The sequence below is a fragment of the Sorex fumeus genome, unplaced genomic scaffold (genome assembly GCF_029834395.1).
Source record: "Sorex fumeus unplaced genomic scaffold, SorFum_2.1 ptg000098l, whole genome shotgun sequence".
NCBI classification, from domain to species: domain Eukaryota; kingdom Metazoa; phylum Chordata; class Mammalia; order Eulipotyphla; family Soricidae; genus Sorex; species Sorex fumeus.
Window position 1 is genome coordinate 1,814,266 of NW_026606155.1, and position 23,311 is coordinate 1,837,576.

At 63.7% G+C, this 23,311-nt stretch overlaps 2 protein-coding genes across 2 annotated transcripts in view; one reads left to right on the forward strand and one right to left on the reverse strand.

The window, feature by feature from the left end:
- The window catches only part of ASB2 (ankyrin repeat and SOCS box containing 2), a 39,994-nt gene extending 23,322 nt beyond the window's left edge, over positions 1-16,672 (forward strand). The window contains exons 4-10 of the mRNA XM_056134009.1: positions 815-981; positions 1,723-1,878; positions 4,164-4,409; positions 6,911-7,082; positions 11,948-12,515; positions 14,200-14,353; positions 16,174-16,672. Of these exons, the coding sequence (XP_055989984.1) occupies positions 815-981; positions 1,723-1,878; positions 4,164-4,409; positions 6,911-7,082; positions 11,948-12,515; positions 14,200-14,353; positions 16,174-16,310 (1,600 nt within the window). The 3' untranslated portion in view covers positions 16,311-16,672. The remainder of the gene's footprint in view (positions 1-814; positions 982-1,722; positions 1,879-4,163; positions 4,410-6,910; positions 7,083-11,947; positions 12,516-14,199; positions 14,354-16,173) is intronic.
- A 2,730-nt stretch (positions 16,673-19,402) lies between these two features.
- Positions 19,403-21,173, reverse strand: FAM181A (family with sequence similarity 181 member A). Its single transcript, XM_056134245.1, is given in 3 exon segments — positions 19,403-19,438; positions 19,440-20,279; positions 21,052-21,173. Coding segments are annotated over 2 exon segments (807 nt in total). The 5' UTR covers positions 20,211-20,279; positions 21,052-21,173.
- Positions 21,174-23,311: the final 2,138 nt, after the last annotated feature.

A 23,311-nucleotide genomic window follows, 5' to 3' on the forward strand; every position in this document is an offset into this window, starting at 1 on the left:
CACCCAGTGTCACCCTCACAGGGCCCTAAGCCCACAGAGACAGAAGCCCCCAGCCCCCACTGGCGCGAGGAGCCCTGCGCCACAGGACCCCCGTGAAGACCCGGGTGGCTGCATAGAGGAAGGTGGCCCTTCCCAGCGTGCAGCCCCCAAGTCCAGAGATGTCCCCAGGAGTCCTGGACAGTGGCTAGCTGGACCCAGGGACCCCCACACCGACTCTGATGTGCCTCCAAATGCCCAAAGGAAAAAGCCATGCCCGCTGTGAAAAAGCCAAGCCCCATCCAATGTGCACTGACCGAGAGGAAAGACGCAAGGACGGAAGGAAGGGGAACGAGTGGCCGGCTCCCCACAGGCTGCTCTCCTTGATCCCCTCCCTCTCCTCTCCCCCTCTCTCCCTCCCTCCCCTCCTTCTTCTCTCCCTCTTTCTCCTTCCCCTCTCTCCCTCCCTCTCTCCCTGTCTCCATCTCTCTTCTCTTTCCTATCCCTTTCTCTCCACCTCCTCCATCTCTCTCTCTCTCTCTCTCTCTGTGTCCCCTGCCTCCATCATCTCTCCTGTCTGTCCCTGTCCCCTGCTCCCTGCCCCCACCGCCTCTCTCTCCTGCAGCAAACACTCCCTAAGCCCCCCCCCCCCCCGGACAGCTGGGCACTGAGCCAGGCGCTGGGCGCTGTGGCAGGGACCCCCAGCACTTGCCAGAGATGGGCCGGGGGCTTCCCTGAGCAGAGCCTGCAGCTGGGCAGGGGCAGCCCAGGCACCCTGGGGCTGGACAACCCCCGGAGGGAGGAGACACTGGCCGAAGGGCCCGCTCTGCCCTCACAGGCCCGTGGACCCCGTGCTGAAGGCCATCAAGGAAGGCGACGAGGAGGCCCTGAAGGCCATGATCAGGGCGGGCAGGAACCTGGCCGAGCCCAACCCCGACGGCTGGCTGCCCCTGCATGAGGCGGCCTACTACGGCCAGGCGGCCTGCCTGCTGGCCCTGCAGAGGGGTGAGCTCTGGGGGGCGGGAAGGGGAGAGGCAGGGATGGGGGGAGGGAGGAAGAAGGTAGGGCAGGGGGGGAGGGGCGAGGGCCCTGTGGTCCTGCCTGATGGCGGCCACCCCCCTTGCCCTGACGCAGTGAAAAACCCCTCGGGCTGCCAGTGGACAGGAAAGCCGAGTTCCTAGAACCAGGATGAGCGAGGCCGGACTTTTGGGAAGGTCCTTGCCAGCTTGTTCCAGAATGTTCCAGAGACGGATTTGTTGTGGAGAATGGCACAGCTGTGCCGTGCCCCGCCCAGGCTGTCCCCAACAACTGCGGGGCCCGGGTAAATCATGAGTTCCTCTGGGAGCCTTTGCTACTCCCAAGTCAGATGGACTAAGCCCCCCACACACACACACCTCTGAGTTATCTATCTCTGCCCTCTAGCAGCAAAGCTCTGGACAGAACATCGGTGCCAGGGTAGAAAGAGTAGCTTGAGGTGGCGCTGCCAGGGGAGGCTGGTGGGAAGGGCCAGGGAAGGTTCCTTCTGAGAGGTGGACTCAACCTAGGAAGGCTTCCTGGAGGAGGTGGCATCAGTGCTGGGTGCATCTGAACAGGAGGCTTAGAGAACCTCATGAAGGACACTGAGTCCAGGGCCGAGAAGAAGCCGACTTCAGTTCAGTCGGGACGTTTTAGAAGCCACCTGACTCCGGCCTATTACGTGGGGGTGGACCTTTCCCGTCGCTGAGTCTCCCTCTCTGTCCTGGCCAGCGTACCCGGCAGCCCTGGACCAGCGGACCCTGCAGGAGGAAACGGCCCTTTACCTGGCCACGTGCAGGGGTCACCTGGACTGTCTACTGTGCTTGCTCCAGGCGGGGGCCGAGCCCGACATCTCCAACAAGAGCCGAGAGACGCCCCTTTACAAAGGTGAGGGGGCGTGGCCAGAGACAGGAGCCCCGCCCCCAGGCGCTGCCCACCGGGAGCTGCTCTTGGATGCAGGCCAGGTGGGGGTGGGGGTCATTGGTTTCCAGATAGTCCCAGCTAATGAGGGGGGGCATCGAGGGGGCAGTGGGGAGGGTCCCCAAGTGGGGGTGAGTGACTGCAGGAGCTGAGCCCTGGCCAGGGGGATCAGTCACCAGCTGCGCAAGCAGAGGGAACAGCATGGACGGAGGCCAGGCGGCAGGAGGAACCTGGCCTCTCGTCTAGGGAGACAGAAATGCCCAGCTCACCCCCAACGAACCCTGCGGAGCCACTCGTTGGCTGCCCTGCTGGACTCAAAATCTAAAGACCTGTTGGGCTCATGGGGCCCAGCAAGTGCTCAGTAGATGGGGGGCCCAGGTTGACCCTTGGGATCCCCGGGTCCCGGGCAGCTTGGCAGGAAGGTCCCGGGACATTTCTAGAACCAAAGGCACGGAAATAAAACGCCTACGAGCACCCAGGTGGCACTCAGTGCCCCTGTGTGCCAGGCTCTGCTCCTGGTCCCGTGGGAGGTGACGGGCTCTGTCCCATGCACTGATGAAGCTCAGGGGGCCCCTAGTTTCCCTGGGCCGGGTCCAGGCACAGCCTCGAGGGACTGTGCTGCAGAACTCGGGGCTCGCCATGTGTGGGGGGGGAGCACCCGGCTTTGGGCCTTTCACTCCACAGAGGGGCAGAGGCCCCACAACCCAGGACTCCGGGGCCCGCACAGTCAGTGGTGGGAGAAATTGGGTAGCTGGTATAGCCAGTGTCCACCCCCAGAACCCTGTAGGCCTGAGCCAGGGCCACTGTGGGGACCAGGACAGTCACAGTCAAAGCTGGTTCCTGCGTCAGCTCTGTCCTCCTGCGTGTCCAGTTCGGGGCTAGAACTTTCCATGCAGCATCCCGGCACTATCTTGGGAAACTTTTAAGGGGGATCCAAGGCTCGGGAGAAGAGATGGGCTTGGTGCTCGCAGAGGTGGCCTCCTCTTTCTGCCAGTTACCCCCCAAACAGACCCAGAAATGCTCCTGGGGGCGGGGGGCAGGGCGAACTGGACAGAGGTTTCATCTCCCTATTGGTAACTGCACAGAACAAAGGGTGCATTTTGGGGGTGGACAGAGAGAGAGAGAGAGAGAAGAGGCTGGAAAGGAAGGTTTGGTGGCCGGAACAGCACGGAAGACACTTGCTTTGTATGCCATGGATCCAGGGTCTGACCCTGAGTTGCATATGGTCCCTTGAGCTCCGCCAGGAGCGAGCACTGAGGACAGAGCCAGGAGCGAGCCCTGAGCACAGAGTCAGGAGTCATCCCTGAGCACAGAACCAGGAGTCAACCCCTGAGCACAAAGCTAGGAGTCATCACAGAGCACTGAGATAGGAATCAACCCTAAGCACAGAATCAGGAGTCAGCCCTGAGCACAGAGTCAGAAACCACCCCTGAGCACCAAACTAGGAGCCAGCCCTGAGAACTGCCGGGTGTGGTCCCCAAACTGAAAAAAAAAAAAATAAAGAGGGGTAGATGTTTGAACAGGCCGAGGAAACAAGCTTAGCTGTGTCCGGAGTTAAGTCAGAGCCAGGTTCAACCTTGCTCTGGGGGGGTGGTGTTGGGGTAGCGATGATGCTTTCTCCTCTGACCTCTGACCTTGCCCCCCTGGAGTCCCCTGGAACAGAGAAGCAAGTTCCAGCTCTGCCACTTGCCATCCGAGGAGGCCTTGGACAGGTCACTGAACTTCCTTGGGGCGTGCGATGCCCCCAAGTGGTGCTCCGGGGACCCCCGGGAGCCCATAGTGTGAGGGCGTGTGTGGTACTGTGGTGGGGCCGGGCTTGTACCCAGCCATGCTCAGGATGCTTGAATCACACCTGGGTGCATGCGGGGGGCCCTCACGGCTGTACTGTCCTCACAGCACTGTGCTGGGCCTTGTTCCCTCCATCTGAGAAAGGGGCTGAGCAGCCCATGGCTGGACGTCCTGGGGGGACTTCCAGTGTCCTCCCAAGCCCACAGCATCCTATGTGCACCACCATCATCCGCGTGCAGAGTGCTCAGAGCCGAACCCCTGGCCCGTCAGAGCCAGCACAGAGCCAACATTCCCGCCCACGAGAGGGTTCCTGCCCCCGGGGTTTGTCAAGTGGGTCCAACGCCAGCGTGGCCCACAGTGCAGAGCCAGCGGCGGTCAGTAGGGTCCACAGCAGGCGAAGGCCTGGGGGGCCGGCCCCGGTGCTTACCGCCCTGCTCCCCACCCCCACATGCCCCCCGGTCCAGCCTGCGAGTGCAAGAACGTGGAGGCGGTCAAGCTCCTGGTCCAGTACAACGCAGACACCAACCACCGCTGCAACCGCGGCTGGACGGCGCTGCATGAGTCCGTGTCCCGCAACGACCTGGAGGTGATGGACATCCTGGTGGGCGGCGGCGCCAAGGTGGAGGCCAAGAACGCCTACGGCATCACCCCGCTGTTCGTGGCCGCGCAGAGCGGGCAGCTGGAGGCGCTGAGGTTTCTGGCCAAGCACGGTGAGTCAGGCCGCGTGCTCGGGGCTCGGGAGGGGCCCAGCTGCTGCCTGGGTGCAGAAGGGTGCTTCCCCCCTCCAAAGGGGTCCAACCCCTCCAGCGCCCCCCCCCCCCCCCGTGAGCAGACAGGAAGTGGGGGGAGAGGCCAGCACCCCTGCCGTCCCGTCTCTAAACCCAACCCACGTTCTTGCCTTACGGTCGGGGAGTCGGAGCCCAGAAAGGAAAGTCGCTTGGTCACGGTCACATTAGAAGGCGTCAGGACAAGGCTGAGCTCTGGGTCCTTCCGACACCCCCAGAGCCTCTCCCCCTCCCTTGATCCTGTTATCCTACAAGGGACAGAAGGAAACCCGGATGGTCCCTCGGCCACTTCATCCTCTCAGGGACGGGGCCGAGGCACAGGAGGGGGCAGTGCAGAGTCCGAGGTCCCCCGCTCAGATCTGGCCTTGGTCCTCTTGGCCCCTGAGGCCCCTTTAGACACCCGTGAGAGGCCCAGAAAATGCCCCAGACTCAGTGCAGACTTTGGTGGAGGCTGGAGAGACAGAACAGGGGTTAAAAGCACTTGCCGTGCAGGTGGTCGGCCCTGGGAGCTCGATCCACGGCACCCTAGAGGGGCCCTGAGCACCATCAGGAGTGCTCCTTGAACACCATCAGGAGTGGCCCTTGAGCACTGAATGAGTAGCCACTAAGCACTATCAGAGTATCCCTTGAGCACCATCAGGAATGGCCTCTGAGTACCATCAGGAGTATCCCTTGAGCACCATCAGGAGTGGTCCCTGAGCACTGAGTCAGGAGTGACCCTGAGCACTGAGTCAGGAGTGGCCCTGAGCACTGAGTCAGGAGTGGCCCTGAGCACTGAGTCAGGAGTGGCCCTGAGCACTGAGTCAGGAGTGGTCCAGTCTCCCCATCCCAATAAAAGCTCTTTCTATTCTGATTTCTCCCAAGCATGCCTTTGACTTCTTCTCTCTAGCCATGGAGGGATTGGGGGGTGGAGGGTGGCCCCCAGGGCCGGCCTGGGCTGGGGCTGACCTGGGAGGGTCCTCGAGGGTCTGGGTCTCCCTGAACTCGAGCCCAGACAGGCCTGGGGGTGGGATGGGGGTTTGCCATAGCCCTGAGGCATGGGGGTGCCAGCGCATCTTGTACAAGGGAGGAAGACTGGGCTTGGGGGAGGCTGGCTGCTGGCCTTGGCCCTCCCGGCAGACCGCCCGCTCTCTGTACTTGGCCTTGCACCCCGGGACTCACAATGACTGCGTGGGGCTCTGCCCAGATCAGCAAGCTCTGACTCAGCACGTAGCTGGACAGTTGGGAAAACAGACCCCAGGGCAGAATCTGGGGAGCAGAGGGAGAACAAAGGGGCAGAGGCCAGGCCTGGGGGTGGGGCCCAGACGGGGAGGCTGGGCCGAGGGTAAGGGGCCCAGCCCTGCCACACCCAGCTGACCGGCTGACACCAAGTGGGTCTGTCCCCTCCATGGGCTAAATCCACTTTCAATCTCAAATATCTTTTTCTTTCTTTCTTTCTTTCTTTCTTTCTTTCTTTCTTTCTTTCTTTCTGTCTGTCTTTCTGTCTGTCTGTCTGTCTTCCTTCCTTCCTTTCTTTCTTTTTTTCTTTTTGGGTCACACCCGGCAATGCACAGGGGTTACTCCTGGCTCTGCACTCAGGAATTACTCTTGGTGGTGCTCAGGACCATATGGGATGCTGGGACTCGAACCCGGCTTGGCCACATGCAAGGCAAACACCCTCCCTGCTGTACTATCGCTCCAGCCCCCCCCCCCCAAATGTTTTTCTTATGTGAGCAAAAACATCTACGAGGCGGTGTGGCACAGAGCCCTTGGTCCCTGGGGCGGAGCCAGAAGCCCTGCCCAGGGCTTCTGTCCAGGAGAGGTGGGTTGAGGGGGGTCACTGGCCACACAGAAGGGCTGAGGCAGTGCTTCTCACAGAGGCAGGCTGCGTAGCCAACGCCTGAGTGTGGGCTCATGTGTGCTGTGCCCACGCAGCACAGAAGGCCAAGGGAGCTCTGTGGGTCCTTGGTCGGGGTGCTGACTCCATTCAGGGGCCCCAGCCCCACCCAAGGGCCCCCTTTTTGACTTGGGGGCCTCTCGGGCGCTCCAGTGGCTCATCCCCGTCATTATTACATGCTGCTCTTACAGCAACCCCAGTTGGGGACGGCAGGGTGTGGGGGGACACGTTGCCGGGATGGCTTCTGCCATCAGACTATTGTCCAGGGCCTCTGCCAGCAGACCAGGGGGCTGAATTGTGGCGTTTACTGAGCATCTACTGCATTCTGTGCTAGTCCTATGCTTGTCATGTGTTTTCTCTTGGAAGCTGTCATAGAATTTCTGCTCTGCTGTCCAGTGCCCCGGGCCTCTGTGCCCAGTAGGGAGTGGGCATTCCTGCATTCTCAGGATCTGGGTTTAAGCTTACTGGAGGGGCACATTCGAGGTTGGACATGGCCACCAGGACGGGACCATGGCCACACTGACCACTTGCTGTCTCCTCTCCCGGCCAGGGGCTGACATCAACACGCAGGCCAGCGACAGTGCCTCAGCCCTCTATGAGGCCTGCAAGAACGAGCACGAGGAGGTGGTGGCCTTCCTCCTGTCACAGGGTGCCGACGCCAACAAGGCCAACAAGGATGGCATGCTCCCGCTGCACGTGGCCGCCAAGAAGGGCAGCGACAGGTCAGCGCCAGGATGGGGAGCAGGGAGGCGAGGGGGTGGTCCTTCCCAGGGACCCGAGAGAAGCGTGCCGGCCAGCCTGCACTGCAACGTCAGAGAGAAGCCACTCCTGGCTCCATGCACATGGACGATAGCACAGCAGCTCAAGTGCTGGCCTGGCATATGGTCAGCCTGGGTCCGGTCCCCGGCATCCCCCAGGGTCCTCTGAGAACTGCCAGGAATGAGCCCTGAGTGCAGAGCCAGGACTAACCCCTGAGCATCGCTGGGTGTGGTCCCCAAACCAACCAAAGGAACAAAAAACACAACAAGAAATCATCTTCCACTGGTTGGAGGAATTTGGGAAGGACAGAGTGTGCCAGGCGGGTCCCTGGGGTGTGGCTCTGCACCCCCATCAGCCGACACCCGAGAGTATCGTGATGGAGAGAGGGAAAGAGAGGGAGGGGCCTGGTCTGGGGCTCCCTGCCCTTCTCCCCACTCTCCATTCTGCCTGCGGCTTGCAGCCACCTTTGTTCAGGGGTGGGGGTGGGGGTGGTGATTAGGCCACACCCAACAGTGCTCGGGACTCTGTGCTCACTCCTGGGGCTCCGGGACCATCTGTGGTTCCAGGGATTGAAGCAGGGTGGGGCACATGCAGACAAGCACCAACCCCCCCCCGCCCCCACCCTGTACAATCTCTCTGGCCCACAGGCCACTGTTTGTTTTATTCATACAACCTCTCCACCCCCAACCCTGAAAACAGATAGGTAGTTTTCAGAGATTTATGTTTTATTTATTGAGGAAGGGGCATTTCTGGGCCACGGCTGGCCTGTGTTTTAGAATATTCATTCCCCTGTATTGTTCACCCCTTATATTCCTTCCCTGAGCCAACCTAAAGTCTGGGTGGGAAAGGTCCTGCTTAAACGGCCTCACATCCAAAGGCTGGTTGCGCACACGTTCTCAGGCGAGTCAGTGATGGGGATGGAGACGGACGTTGTGCTCAGGGTGTCCCAGGAAACCAGCATGAGGTGTCCTTTGCACACGGGACCCTTTCCCACCCTGCCCACATGGGTGGCCGCGGGTACCGCATTTTCCAGGGGAAACTTGCAGCGGGGCTGCGTGTCCCATGGGGTGAAGCCTGGGGCCCTGGGCTGCCCCGGGAGCCCCCAGCACCTTCCCCATACCTTTGTCCTTCTCGGCCAGCTGGGAGCAGCCTACAGGGGGTGCTGGAAGATCATGTCCTCCTTACCGAGGGGCAGCTCTGGCCCCTCACGCCCAGCGTCTCTCCTCACGCTCTCCCCCAGAAGAAGCCCTGTGGGCGGGCTTGGTACTGCTGGAGACTGGGCACCAACGTGGGCATCACGTGGGCTCCGAGTAGAGGTCATCACCCTGGGGACACACAAACATACACACATGCACACGTCTACCCATGCACATACATGTAATGCATGTACGCATAAGCACATACATACAGGAGCACTCTGCCCAAGATGGCCCCGCACACACATACACATGCAAACATACACATGTACACACATACACGCATGCACAGACAGGCACACATATATATGCTTGCCCACACATGTGCACACATGCACATGCATGCACACATGTACACGCATGTGCACATGCACACACATGCACGCTTACCCACGCACATGCATATGCATGCACACATGTACACACACGTGCGCATGCACACACATGCAAACACACGCATACACACATACACACATGCACACACATACACACATATATGCTTGCCACACACGTGCACACACGCACATGCACACACATGCGTGCTTGCCCACACACGTGCACACATGCACATGCATGCACACATGTACACACATGTGCACATGCATGCACATGCAGTTTGCCTACACACGTGCACACATGCATGTGCATGCACATGTCTACACACATGTGCACACACATGCAAACACAAACATGTACACACATACACATATGCACACATGCACACACATATATGCTTGCCCACACACGTGCACAATGCACATGCATGCACACATGTAGACACATGCACACGCATACATGTGCACGTACACACAGTGCACACATGCACATGCACGCACACATGTACACACGTGCATATGCACACACACGTACACATGTGCATGCACACACATACATGTACACACATGCACACTTGCCCACACGCACATGCATGCACACATGTATACACACACAGCACACCCCGTGCAGCTCAGCAGTGAAAGTCCCTTCGTGGCGAGTTTCCCGCTGTGATGCCTGAGGTGCAGCTCCCATGGGGCAGTGAAGGCCAGCCCCGGGCCCGGGTCCCACTGCTTGCAGCCACGGCAGCAGCTCAGTGACAGCGTTAGGACACTAGTCCATGGTGGGCGGAGCTGCTGGGACTTACTGGGTGTTTCTGAGACAGCGTGATGCCAGCCTCGATGAGCTCGGGTGAAACCTCAGCTCCTTGGCCCATCCCAGGATTCAGTGAAGTGGGGTGAGGTGCTTAGAACAGAGCCCGGCACAGTCAGCGCTGAGCCACATCCCAGCCAGGCCCCTGGCGCAGGGCGGTCACTGCTGTCCTCGCTGGGATGGACTGCTCTCTGCTGCCGGGTGGTTCAGAGAGGTAGAGCACTCTGCCCAAGATGGCCCAGCACTGAGAGGCACAGAGATGAGTGGCTGTGGGGACCCTGCCAACCCTTCTGCCCAGTGAGGGGATGTGAGGTAGCACAGCGAGGTCTGGCCTGGGTGCACCGGCCGTCGATGCTCCGCCCTGGCTCTGCCTTCAACCTCCAACTTGGGCCTCGGTTTTACCCTCTGTCAGATGGGCTGGCTGGAAACCTCGCCCCAGATCCAGCTGGTCTCCAAACAGACTTTCAGATGGGCACACAATGTTCTTGCCACTTTAAGGCCTTCCATCTGGGGTTCTTGGCACAGCCAGGTTCTGCCCGCATATACCCCACTGTCCCTGGGCTCACCAGGGCTCCTGGAGACCAGCTGGCCAGACCCCTCCTGCGCCTGCCGGGGCTTGGACCTGTTCAGGGTAGTTGGAGAGCACTGGAGATGGTGGCCGAGGTCCAGAGGGAGGCCCAGCCCTGCCTTTGGCCGGCACCTTTGTGGAGTGAGGTCAGACCTTCCTGTTCCTGCACAAATAGAAATTAGGAGGCAATTAGCCCCCTGGGTGTGTGAATTTCCTTTCCAGGGCAGAGAGGCCGGTTTTAGACAAACACGGCACCACTGGCAGTAACCAGACCTTACACTGGAGTGCTAGCGGGAGGCCACTGAGTGGGATTCCAACTCGTGCGCATCCCAGGAAGTGGTGAGGCATGGGGACAGGCCTGTGGGCTCCGCCTGTCCCCCCCCGTCCCCCGCCCAGTCTGCCCCCTGCCTAGGCCAGGAGGCCGTGTGTGCAGCAGGGATTCAATGGGCTTGGCCTCGGAACCAGGGCGGCGGCTGGACATTGTCCTCACAGGTGGTCAGGGCCTACGGGGAGGAGGAAGCAAAGGCCAGGGGTGAGTGCTGGGGCCCAGCTCCCCCAGATCTGCTTTGTGGCCATGGTGACCGCTTCATAACTGACCCCGGGGGGTAAAGGAAGGCCTTGGGCCACACTGGGGAGGTGGCGTCCTGCAGACAGATGGACACATCTGGGCCAGGCGAGCCCTGGAGTCTGTCCCCCGGGTGGGGATGCCCCAGGGTGAGCCAGGTGACTGGGGTTCAAGGCCTGATGCTGCCCTTCCTGGCTGTGCCTCTTGGGCTCAGGGCCCACCCTCTCGGAACAGCACAGAGAAGCAAGCACCCACCTGTCCTCCTGCAGGGAGCCCCACCCGAGTCAGCCAACAGAGGACAAGGGTCCCCGACTCAGGATGAGGAGCAGAAAGGGCTTTGCAGGAGTTTCCTGGGCTGGGCCCACGAAGCATCCCAGACTAGAGGCAGGGGGCTGGGGAGTGAGTCACAGGAGAGCAGAGGCTGGGGCCCACTCCACATGTATCCACTTGTGCCCCAGGATCTGGAGACCCCACCCAAATCCCAGGGCAGCTCCACCCCTTAACCTGTGTGAGACTCATTTTTCCCCATCTGCAAAATGGGAAGGACGAAGCCTCTATTAAGGGCTGTCGTAATGATGAAACCGAATGATGGAGTAAAGTCTATGGCATCTTGGGGCACTTTCGGGGGGCCTAGATAGGGCTACATCTCTCCCTCTGCTAACCCATCACCCCATCTAGGCAGGCACCGTAGGGCTCCAAACTCCATCGCTCCGTCTCGAGAGTAGCGTGGACTTTTCCTGGGTCTGGGCCACTCCAGTGATGTGTTTGGATAACCGAGTAGGCCGTGGACAGCAGTTGTGAACTTGAACCAAGTCAGCGAGGGCTGGAGTTGATAGTACAGCGGGTAGGGAGCTTGCCTGGCACGCGGCTGACCCAGGTTGGATACCCGGCATCCCACATGGTCCTCTTGAGCATCAGGAGTGGTCCTTGAGGGCAGGGTCAGGAGTCAGCCGTGAGCACCGCCAGGTGTGGCCCCCAAACAGAACAAACACACACACACACACACACACACACACACACACACACACACACACACACACACACACCAGAGAGAGAGAGAAGCCAGCAAGATTCCGAGACTCGCGCATGCATTCTGGCTGGGCACTGTAGGAATCAGACTTTGGGGGAACGGGGGGGGGGGGTTCCTGATTGGGAACTAGTGACCCCCACCCCCGTGTTGTCTCTGTATGTGGCGCTGGGTGTTTGGAAGCCCTCGGAGGAGCTTGGAGAGGGAGAGAGGGAGGTCTGGGCTTCCCCGGAGTCAGCGCGCGCGGAGGGTGAGTCCTGCGGACGGCGGGCGCGCGTCGGGACCGGCCGCCGGGGACCCACGCGCCCGTCCCCCGATGCCCGCAGGATCGTGCAGATGCTGCTGCCCGTGACCAGCCGCACGCGTGTGCGTCGCAGCGGCATCAGCCCGCTGCACCTGGCGGCCGAGCGCAACCACGACGCGGTGCTGGAGGCGCTGCTGGGCGCGCGCTACGACGCCAACGCGCCGCTGAGCCCCGAGCGCGCGCGCCTCTACGAGGACCGCCGCAGCTCCGCGCTCTACTTCGCCGTCATCAACAACAACGTGCACGCCACCGAGCTGCTGCTGCGCGCGGGCGCCGACCCCAACCGCGACGTCATCAGCCCCCTGCTCGTGGCCGTGCGCCGCGGCTGCCTGCGCACCGTGCGCCTGCTGCTGGCCCACGGCGCCAACATCGACGCGCGCATCGCCACGCACCCCACCGCCTTCCCCGCCACCATCATGTTCGCCCTCAAGTGCCTGTCGCTGCTCAAGTTCCTCATGGACCAGGGCTGCGACGGCGAGCCCTGCTTCTCCTGCCTCTACGGCACCGGCCCGCACCCGCCCGTCCCGCAGCGCGCCAACAGGTTCAACGACGCGCCCCCCGCCGACGCCAAGGCGCCCGGCGTGGTGCAGGTGCGTGCGTGCCGGGCGGCGGTGTGGACACGGGGGTGGGGGGGTAGAGGGGATTGCCCTTTGCGGGCAGTGTAGACTAGCTCGGGCGGGCATTTGGTAGCACGCTTCCGAAGCACGCTTTTAGATGCAGCCGGACCTAGGGGTCACGGTCACGGTCCTCCCGGTATTCATCGATTTGCTCCAGCGGGCCCAGTAACGTCTCCATCGTGAGACTTGTTGTTACTGTGTTTGGCATATCTGGAATACGTCATGGGGAGCTTGCCAGGCTTTGCTGTGCGGACAAGATACTCTCGGTAGCTTGCCGGGCTCTCTGAGAGGGGCAGAGAAATCAAACCCAGCTCCGCAGGGCCAGCTGCGTGCAAGGCAAACGCCCTACCACTGTGCTATCACTCCAGCCCAGACCTAGGGGTACCTATGAATAATTCCATCTGTACCTCCCCCAAAACTGGGGCGGTTGGGTTTGCCCACAGGGGCCCTGGTTCCACAGGAGCAGCCCAAGGGGAACAGCCTCTAGCACCAGGTGTGGCCACCCCAAAGCTAAACTAGGAAGAAGCTAAAAAAGAAAGTCGGAACCATTAGCAGGACCTGTCTGTGGGGCGACTTTATTTATTTATTTATTTATTTTATTTAAAAAAATTTTAATACTGAGACATCATGAGGTACAGTTGTAAACTTACACATTTTTTGTTCTTGGGTTTCAATTATACAATGATCAAATACCCATCCCTCCACTGGTGCCCATTTCCCACCACCACGGATCCCAGTGTCCCTCCCACCCCCCAGCCCCCGTGGGGCGACTTTAAAAGGCAGCAGTGCCAGGCTCCAGCTCAGCGCAGCCCGCACCCTGAGCATTGCAACAGGCACTGGGGGTAGGTCCTGCCTGAACCACCATGGGGGGTGGGAAAGAAGCAAGAAGGAAGGGAGGGAAGGAGGGAGGGAGGAAGGAGGAAGAAGGGAGAGAGAAAAAAAGGAAAGAGGGAGAAAGGAAAAAGGAAGAAAGGAGAAAGGAAGAAAAGGAAGGAAGGGATGAAGGAAGATGAAAGGGAGGAAAAAGAAAGCAGAAAGGAGGAAGGAAGGAAGGAAGGAAGGAAGAGAGGAAGGAAGGAAGGAAGAAGAAAGGAAGGGAGGAGAATGGAAGGAAGGAGGAAGAAAGGAAAAAGGAAGGAAAAAGAAGGCAGAAAGAAGGAAGGGAGGAAGGAACAGAGGAAGGAAGGAAGGAAGGAAGGAAGGAGGAAGAAAGGAAGGAGGGAGGGAGGGAGTGCTGGAGGGACAGTCTAGGGTTCTGCATGCCACCGACTGGTTCAAGCAGCCCCTGAGACACCATTCTGAGTGTGGAGCCAGGAATAGTCCCTGAGCACCCCAGGAGTGACCCGGAACACCCAAAACAAAGATCCCAAACAAGCGCCAAACAAGCCAAAGGAAGCTAGAAGCCCCCTCCGCGGCCTGTCTGGACATGGGCAAGTGGCTGCTGGCTGTCACCTCGATGCCACCTACTGGTGCAAGTCTCGCTCCCATCCTGGGGACAGACCAGGGAGCCGAGAGGGGCCTGGCCAAGTCACCCCCCCCCCAATCCTGCAGAGGAAACTCGTGGGGGAGAGAAGGACGTGGGGGCCGCCTTGGCATGTGGTCAGGGCTGCACATGTCCCCACCCCATCCCCCCCCCCCCCCCCCGTGACTCTTGCAGTTCTGTGAGATCCTGTCGGCGCCCGAGGTGAGCCGTTGGGCGGGGCCCATCATCGATGTCCTGCTGGACTACGTGGGCAACGTGCAGCTCTGCTCGCGGCTCAAGGAGCACATTGACAGCTACGAGGACTGGGCCGGCATCAGGGAGAAGGCAGGTAGGCCCAGCCCCGCCTGCTCACACCCTCGGCCCTGCTTTGTGCTGGGTGTCACCCGCTGTTCGGGGATTGGGTGGGGGGCGGTGAGCCGGACGCTCCCAGAAACTGTGTCATGGGGAACAGGGTCTCCCGAGAGTTAGTGACGGCCCAGTCCTGAAGCCCCTGCGGGCCCCCTCACATTCCCCAGCTGACCTGACCTACTGCCTCCTTCTCAGAACCAAGGGGTCCCGCAGCACCCCGGAAACCTCGCTCTTTGAAAGCTCACAGAAAGTGCCCCCGTCGAGGACCGTCGAGGCTGTGCTCCCCCCCCCCCCCCCCGAGAGCTCCCTTGTTTAGGCAGTTCCCGCTCCCCTCCCACCCTGCATGCCGCAGCATGCTGGGAACTTCCTGGGCAGTTGTCCCAGCTTGGGGCACCCTGAGAAGCAAGGTGGGTCATAGGAGGGTGGGGTGTAGAGCTCCCCTGGACGTGAGGAATGCACGGAGCCCCAGACATCTCCGGGAAACACTGATTCTGACGTGTCAGGTCTGGGCGGGGCCCGGGAGCTGAGCCAAGGTCGAGGGTGACCGTGGGCAGGTGCCCCTTCCTGGGCCTCGGTGCCACCGTCTAAACAGGGTGGGTGGCATGGCTCACTGCCCGGCTCTTGAGGGGCTGTAGACGGGTGTGGCTGGCCCTGCAAGCTGGGTTTGCCCATGCCCGCTGCCAGGACAGGCTAAGAGCCCCTCTGGTGTCCTTGAGCCCAGCTTGGTAGAGGACCGGTGATGGCCCTGTGGACTGCTGGGGCCAGGCCACAGCAGTGTCCCCCAAATCGGGCCCAGCACCAGCAGAGCCCAAAGCTCAGAGTCTGATCCGTATGTTCCCATCAGCTGGCGGGGCTGGGGTGGCATCTCTGCCCAGCCTCCAGGGGGCAGCACCTGGCAGAACCCTGCGCCCCTGGCCCAGAGGGATTCTTGCTCCCATCGATGCCAGGAAGCCCCTGCTCTCTTGTGAGAGACCCCCCCGGGGCGGGCAGCAGGGGTGGACAGATGTGGCATCATTCACTGAGGTGCTTCACGAGCCTCGTGGTCAGGAGCCCTGACCACTGGGGGGCACAGAGACAGGGCGGGGGTGACCATCCTGATCCAGCCGGGCCCGCCCCTGGCCAGAGGACGCAAAAGGCTGCAGTGGGCTGCAAACCGCTGTCCACGTCTGTCACCTGCCCCTGCCCCCTGGCCCCTGAAGCCTCTCTGCTCCCTCAGCTGCCCAGGGTTCTGAGGCCAGGAGTGCCACAGCTGTCGTGGCTGCTGTGGTCTCTGTGGCCAGATACGTCTGTGTCCCCTGTGGGTAGCCCTTGTCTCCCTTCCTCAGGGCCGCACCTCCCAGTGGGCCGAAAGACCCACCCCTGACCCCCACTCCAGCTCTGAGCACAGACTGGAGCCTGGAGTCCAGTCTCTGTGCCAGAAGGTCCGGCGGGGGGAGGGGGGGGGGGACACATCCCTGTCCTCAGCCCGGGTTGTGAGGCCTCCTGGGGGACTTCCGGTCCTCCTGGCCCCCGCAGTGCCCGTCCCTTTTCACCCCAGAGGTGAAGCCACGTGAAAGCCCCCACCTGGTGTGTGTGTGGGGGGAAGGAGGGTCTGCGGGTGTGTCCCTGGGGGGCTCTTTGAGTGGTGTGGTACCTGTCCCCCACTTCTCGCTGGGCTGTCGGTCAGGGGGGCGTGGGGGCAGGTGTCTTTCCAGACCACTCTCAGCGCGGTCCCTGCATCCTCCCCCCGCGCCGCCACACACACACCAAAGGTCGTGACCCAAACCATTCCCCCCCTCCTCCCCGCTGGCCTCTCCCCAGAACCGCCGAGGCCCCTGGCTCACCTCTGCCGGCTGCAAGTGCGCAAGGCCGTGGGCAGGAGCCGGCTGGGGCTGGTGGACACGCTGCCGCTGCCCCCCCGGCTCATCCGCTACCTCAAGTACGAGGACCGGCAGTGACCACGGCCCGTCGCCCGGCCCAGGACTCATCAGGACGGGCGAGGCTGCGGCCTTGGGCTCCCCCGGGGGGTCACAGAGCCATCACTTCGCCAGTGCTTTGGCTGGAACTGACCTGGACGTACCACGTGGGAGGAGAACCCCGCCGTATGTGACTCAAGGGGGCCCCCCATGGTGGCCTGGGTCCCTGTGGGGGGCTGGGCCGGGGGACCCAGGGGACAGCGTTGTCTCCGCCATGTGTGGTTCTGGCTCCCCACTCCCACCTGTGGCCCGGTGGGGCAAGGGGAACCCCTGTCCCGAGCACCTCCCGGAGTACAATAAACGTGGCATGGTGACCCCTGCCGGCAGGTCCCTGTCACCCGTGTCCAGCAGCACCCTCGGCGTTGGCCCTGAGGCTGGTGGTTGCTGGTGGTGGGATGTCGGGGGGGGGGGGCGGGGTGGGGGTGGGGGACACTCCGCTGACTTGCAGCCAGGGCGTGGGCAAGCGAGTACTTCATGGCCCAGGAGAGCCTGAGCCGAGCCGAGCCCAGGGCACGCGTGCCCGCCGCCACCACAGCGTCCAGCTGGGCTTTCCTCGCCCGGCCCCGTCGCCATGGAAACGGGAGCTTCGTCTCCAACAGGGACCAACAAGGCCCGACACGTGGTCCTGGCATCCGTCTCCACAGCCTGCCCGCCCGGTTCTGCCACAGAGGTGGCCGCATGCATGCGGGGGGAAAGGCCCTTAGGGATGACGGACGGCCCGGCACGCCGCCGCACGGTTGGGGGTGTGGGGGTGAGTGGGGTGAGTGGGCGTGAGGCTGGTACCCTCCCTGGGAGCTGGGGGTCCGAGAGGTGCCTGCCCGGGGCGGAGCCCGCAGGGATTCTCGGGGAAGGACGTGAGCACCACCGGGTCGGCTGCTCTGCCGGGATCTCTGGTCTTCTAGGGGGAGGTAGGTTTGGGGTCACCCCCTGCTGCGAAGAGGCTGTGCCCCCGGACCCCAGGATCGAGTCTCTGGAGGCCAGACTGTGTCCAGGGACCCTGGCCAGACCCCGGCTGCCTTCTCTGTTCTGGGGTGGGCTTCTGCTCTCTCACTCGGGGCTTCTCTGCGGAGGAGGGAGCCCGGTGTTAGGGTAAGGGTCAGAGCTTGCCAAGCTCTGCTTGTCTGTGGCAGCCCTGGGACTCGGGGGGAGGCAGCCCCAGAGAGGGAAAGGCACTCGCCTGGGGACACACAGCAAGATCTGGTCTCTGGTGCAACAGCAGCACGGCGTTGTGGACCCGTGGGTGGTGCTGCCACGTCCCGACAGATCCCTAAAGTGGGGTATCCCCATGTGGGGGGGCCCATGGAGAGCTCAGGGGCAGGGTGGGGGGTCCAGATGCACGGGTGGGGAGGGCAGTCAAGCACCCCTACAGGCTCACACAGGGCTCCTTCTGTGTCTTTAGGCCACAGACCCGGGTCCAGCCTGGGCCTCGGTGGAACCCCCCCCGCCCCCGCCTGCCCCCAGCCCCAGTGGGGGGCTCTCGCATGGCTGCTTCTCCGGCTTCTCCATCCCAGGCCTCCGCAGCCCCAATTCCTGGGCAGGAACAACTTCCCCCTGGGATTTCCACCTTGGGGTTCCCCCGGCCCAACCCCCGACATCTACGGGGCTGAGCAGTCGGGGAGGGTTCCTGGGTGCAGACCAGCACGAGTCACTCTGGGCGGGGCGGGGGGCGGGTCGGGGGAGGATGTGCTGGCTTCCTGCAGGGGCTCAGTCCCTGCTTGTGCCGCTGTGGGGGCCCCAGGCTCCTGCATGTCCCGCGGAGTTTGCGGCTGGCGGGTAAGAGGGCCACCATGTCTCTGGGGAGTGGGGACAGGGTCGGGGGGGTGGCACACATGACCTCTGGCGCTTGGCACCTTCTCGAGGTGGGGGACTGACACCCACCAGCACCTCTGGGAGGGGTCCGGAGGCCCGCGGAGGGTGTCGGGGGCTGGTGCGCCTCATTACGGCCCCGGCCGCTCCCGCAGTGGGCGTTTCTCCATCACAGCATGGGACAGGGACCTTCTGGCATAGAGAGGTGAAGTCGCTTGCCCTCGATCACACCGCAGCTTGGTGGGGGATGGGGGAGGGGGGAGAAGCCGACCAGGAGCCTCCGTCCTCCCTGCTCCCTGGTGGTGTGCGGAGGCCACGCCCATCAGACGACGCTTCGAGGGGCAGGGTGGGCCCCATGCCCCCAGCCGCCTGAAGCCAGGGCCCCCCCCATGCCTAGTGAGGGCCTGTGTCACCTGAGACTGGGGGACAGGATCTTCAGCCCCAAGCTGCCCGGCGACTCAGGGCAGAAGCGGGCAGGGGCCGCACACCGTCACCCCCTGGCCTGCGTGTCGGGAAGGACGCGGGGGCCAAGGAGGGTAGGAGGCGCCCGTGTGCCCGGCTCGTCTGCACAGGCTGAGGTGGGGGGGACCGAGGAGGGGCACTGCCACCCAGGAGGCCTGATTTTGTCTGGACATGCTTGGGGCCACCTCGCCCCCCAGGAGAGCACTGTCGCAGGAGCCCTGGCCCAGGAGCCTCTCAGACCCAGAAGCCATGACAGTTCTGTCCTCCAGGCCCCCACATGGCCTGCTGCCCGCTCTGGGGTGTCTCGGGAAAGGGTTCAGCCCCGCAGGCTGGCCTGGGGGGTGGTTGTGTGCCTGGAGACCCCCACCCAAGCCCGCAGGTGGGCTGAGGCAGGGCTATGGGGGAGCCCCCATTCTCGGGGCGCTGGGGCGTTCCTTCCCCGGCCCTAACCCCTCCCCCACCCCGCCCTCTTCCTGGCAGGGTTCTAGCTCGGAACCCCCCCACCCCAGGCAATGCCCGTCACAACAGCTCAGGTGTGGGAACTGCAAAAGAAAAACTTTATTCCTTTAAACCTTCTTAATATTTACAGAGAACAAAAACAAACAGCAGGTGAGCTGGGCCTGACAGGGTAGGTGGTGGGGGCAGGAGCAGGGGGCTGACTTCGAGGGCAGGGGGCGGGGGTCTGGCCGGCATGGGAAGGACCAGGTGCAGCCCCGCCCCGCGGCTCCCGGGGCTGCCAGCCTCACCCTGCACCCCCCCGTCCCCCACATGACTCGCCCCACCCCGGCCGGAGCCCATCCCGCTGGCTAGAGGTAGCCAAAGACATTGAAGAGTGGGGGGGCCCATGGCCGGCTTGGTGGGGATGGGCTTCAGGACCACCGGCCGGTACACCTTGGGGCCCGGGCCGTCCGCGTCCTTGCGGAAGTGTGCCAGCTCCCCGGGCAGCGGGGGGCTTTTCCTCCACAGGCCCAGGCTGGGCAGTGGGCTGGGAGGCAGGGCCCCCGGAGGCCCGGGGTAGATGGGCTGTCCATGGTACTGGAAGGGGCAGCAGGTCCAGGCGCTGGCCCGACCCGCCAGGGTCACCCCCGGCATCCTCAGGAACTCCTTGTGGGCCTGCAGCCGGGTGACCACGGGCCCCGGGGACTCCAGGGCCTGGCGGGGCTTCTTGCCCTCGTAGGGGGGTCCCGCCGGCCCCCCGGCATAGCAGCCGTGCGCGGGCCGCGGCTCCTCCCAGAAGGATGCGGGCAGCTGTCTCTTCCGCATGGGCACCTGGCCGGGCTGGGCGGCGTCAGGGTCCCGCCCGGGGGTCTCCTCCCCACTGCCGCCGCCGCAGCCCTCCGTTCCCCCACCGCCGGGGCTGCCCTCGGGGGGCGGCTTCCCCGGGCGGTCGTCGTCGTTGGGGCCCCGCCTGGGGGTCGGCTCGGCCCCCCGGCCTGGGAGCCCCCGCGGGAGTCGCGAGCACTTTTGGGAGAAGCGCTTGAGCTGCTTCTGCAGGTACTTGCGGTGGTCCACGGAGCGGCGGCAGGGGGCCGACTTGTCCAGCGCTGCCTTGATGTCGCTGGACGCCAGGTTCACGAAGTTGAGCAGCATCTTGACGTCACTGTCTGATGCCATGGCCGCGGGCGCGGGGCGCTCGGCTGTCCATGAAGGGGCTGGGTTCCACGGGGGGCTGCCGGCTCGGGCCTGCGGGGTGGGCACCGTGGGCTGGCTGAGTCCCCCCGGGAGGAACCACCGCTGCCCGCACCCCTCGGCCCTCCGCGGGCATCAGCTGGGCATGGCGGTGCCCACGCCCAGCCCGGGGCACCTTGGGGGCTGAGCTGGCCTGGGCCGAGGCCAGGGCTGGCTTCTGAGGCCCGGGGCAGCTGACCCTTGCCGCGGGGGCAGGGACAAGAGGCATTGCTGCCCCCCGCGACCCCCCACCCCTCCCCATCTCCCACAGGCCCTGCTGCCAAGCCCTCGCCGGGTGCCAGCCAAGAAGTTCCTGCTTGACTGGCAGTGCCAGCCGCGTGTTCAAGCCAGACCAAGCCCCCTCTCCCCGCGTGGCACCCCCTCCTCCCACTCCACCCCCGCTGCAGCCTCCCCGTACCTGCCCCCCCCCCACGCCCACGCTCCACCCCCAACGCTCTCCCTCTCTCTCCCGCGCAGGATGGCAGGACCCCCGTCTAGCGTTTGCTTGCAGCCCCGGCTGGCCTGGTGGGCTGACGGCAGCTGTGGGCCGCGGGGCTCCCCGCTCCAAGCAGCTGTTGCAATTTCATGCCTGCCCGGCCACCCCGAGTCCTGCTCCCCTCCCCACCCCCCTGCTCCAGCCCCGGCCCCGGCCCCGCTGCAAGCCCCCACCCAATTTAGCTGGAGCTTGCTGGGCCTCCACGCTGCTGACCGAGGGTGCGGGCCCCGGGCCCCCTGCCAACAAGGTCCTCCCACCCCGGGGGGCAGGGTCCCCGCCGCTGCCGCAGACCTGGGCCAGGCCCAGCGCACGGCCGGCCGGCGGCGGCGGCCGCAGCGAGCTCCGTCTGTCCGTCCGTTGAGGTCGGGCCGGCTGCAGCAGTGTAGGCCCTTAAGTGGGCTGAATGGAGGACGCTTCTCAGAGCTGGGGGGCCCCCAGGCCAATCAGGAGCGCCTCTCCAGATACAAAGCCTCCCGGTCAGCCGGCAGCGCCCCGTTCCCACATTCTTTGCCGTCACAAATTGTCGCCATGGGGACCATCTCTCACACACACACACACACACAAAAAAAAGACGGCGCCCCAACGCAGCCGTTCCCGGCTCACTTCGGCTCTCCGGGCCGGCCGGCCAGCGCAGCCGGGTCTCCGCGACCCCCCTTCCCTTGACCTGGGTTCCCAGGGGGGCGGTGTGCGTGTGCGTGCCAGGGTTGCGTGTGCTTCAAAGGCCTGGGATCGGGGAGGCACTGCGCCCGCGAGCGAGTGAGCGAGGGCTGGCCGAGACCCCCCCCCCCCACACCTTCCCAGGACGTCGGGAGATGCCATGCTCCACTGCAACCAGACAATCGGACAGGGTAAGCTGCCGGGCCGACCTGCTTTCCACCGGCCTTGAGCGGGCTCGCTGGCCTCTCTAGCACCCCCCTTCCCTCTCATCGTCGTTGTTCCCTTTACCCCCCCCTCCCCAACACGCCCCGCACCCGCCTTCCCCGGGGCCGCCCCGGCCTTTGGAGGGCCCTGACGAGGGCTGGCAGGCAGCACACGGGCTGTGCAGTCCGGCCAGGGAGCCCCGGGAAGGGGCCCCCTAATGAGGTTCTGGGATATCCCTGGGAAGGGAGCTGGGGCGCTCAGGAATCTTGTCTTTATGTTTGCTTCCTCAATTGAACCACACAAAGCCTGAATTGCCCATTCAGCGCGGCCGGACAAAAGGCTGGCGTTCCCGGCCCCCTCGCATTTGTAGTCAAACAGTTAGGGACTTAAATCGAGTCGTCATGATGGAGAAAGGGGTGGACAAAGCCCATAGATTTGCCATCAGCAAACATTTTCCTGTGTCATATTACCCAGTCTCCATGGCTCCCCCTGGCCCGGGGACAATGACACAAGTTTGCACACTTGGCTACTGTCACCGTGCCAACGCCGGCCGGGCTGCAAGCAGGGCGAGCTGAGGGAGTGAGCGAGCGAGAGCCGGCCGCTGCCCACTGGCCCTGCCCACCGACGGCCGGAGGGAAGGTGTGCAAGGTGCGGCCTGGGAAACGCTGGTGTTTCCCAGGTGGTGGCCGGGCGGCCGTGGGGAGTGCCAGGCTGTGCCCTTGGCGCTTGGGTCGCCTCACTTATGCCCAGCTCAGCTGCATCGCTGGAGAATGATTTGCCAACCCTCACCTTGGCAGCCCTCCTGGGAATGAATGTCAGGGATGCCTCTTAACGGCCGGACCCATGGGCGGGGCCCGGGAGTGACCATGCCACCGCGTCCGTCCGGCACGGCACACTGACCCTGGTATCTGAGCCTCCGTTCTGAGCAAAAGGCAGGATTTGTGCGGGGATTGTCAATCAGCAAACCTGCAGGTGCAGCTCCACGCCGGGCTATGGGTAGGGGGCAGCCCCCCCGCCCACGTTCTAGTGCCTTCCCGGGGTCTTCATGCGTCCCCTTTACCCGGCAGCCTGTGTCCAGTAGGGTAGCTGCCGCCGGAACCCCCTCAGGGTGGGAACGAACCCTGCGGTGACATGTGGGGTCTCACGGGTGCGGACAGCAATGTCCTGCACGCAGGGCTCAGGAGGGGACCCCTGTCCTGCGCGCCCACCCCCCGCCCCATTGAGTCAGTGCTGGGAGCCTGGCCTCCGGCGAGGCTGTTGAGGCTGTCCCCTCGGGGACCTCCTGTAGTGCCTGCCTTGAACTTGCCCAGGCCCCGGGCCGTGCGCAGACGGAGCGAGGATGGGGGGGGGGAGTGGGAGGGGGGGCAGAGAGGAAGGGGGAGAGGGAGGGGCAATGGGGGCCGATGTCTGCCCATGGGGGTCTCCCCGACGGCGGCGGGAGAGGGTGGGCACCTGCGGCTCTCTGTCCACAGCCTCTCGCTGACCTCTGGTCTCCCTGGGTGGCCCTGGGCACCCGCCCGGCACCGCGCACCCCCACCGGCTCCCATGCGCTCACGGGACCCTCTGAAGTGCTGTGGGGCTGGGAAGTTTTCCAGGGCTCCAGGTTCTGAGTTCGAGCCCCGCCCCTCCCCCACAGCCGAGTCTGCAGCCACAGCCGGGGAGGCTGGGGGCCCGTGGGGGTGACGAGGCC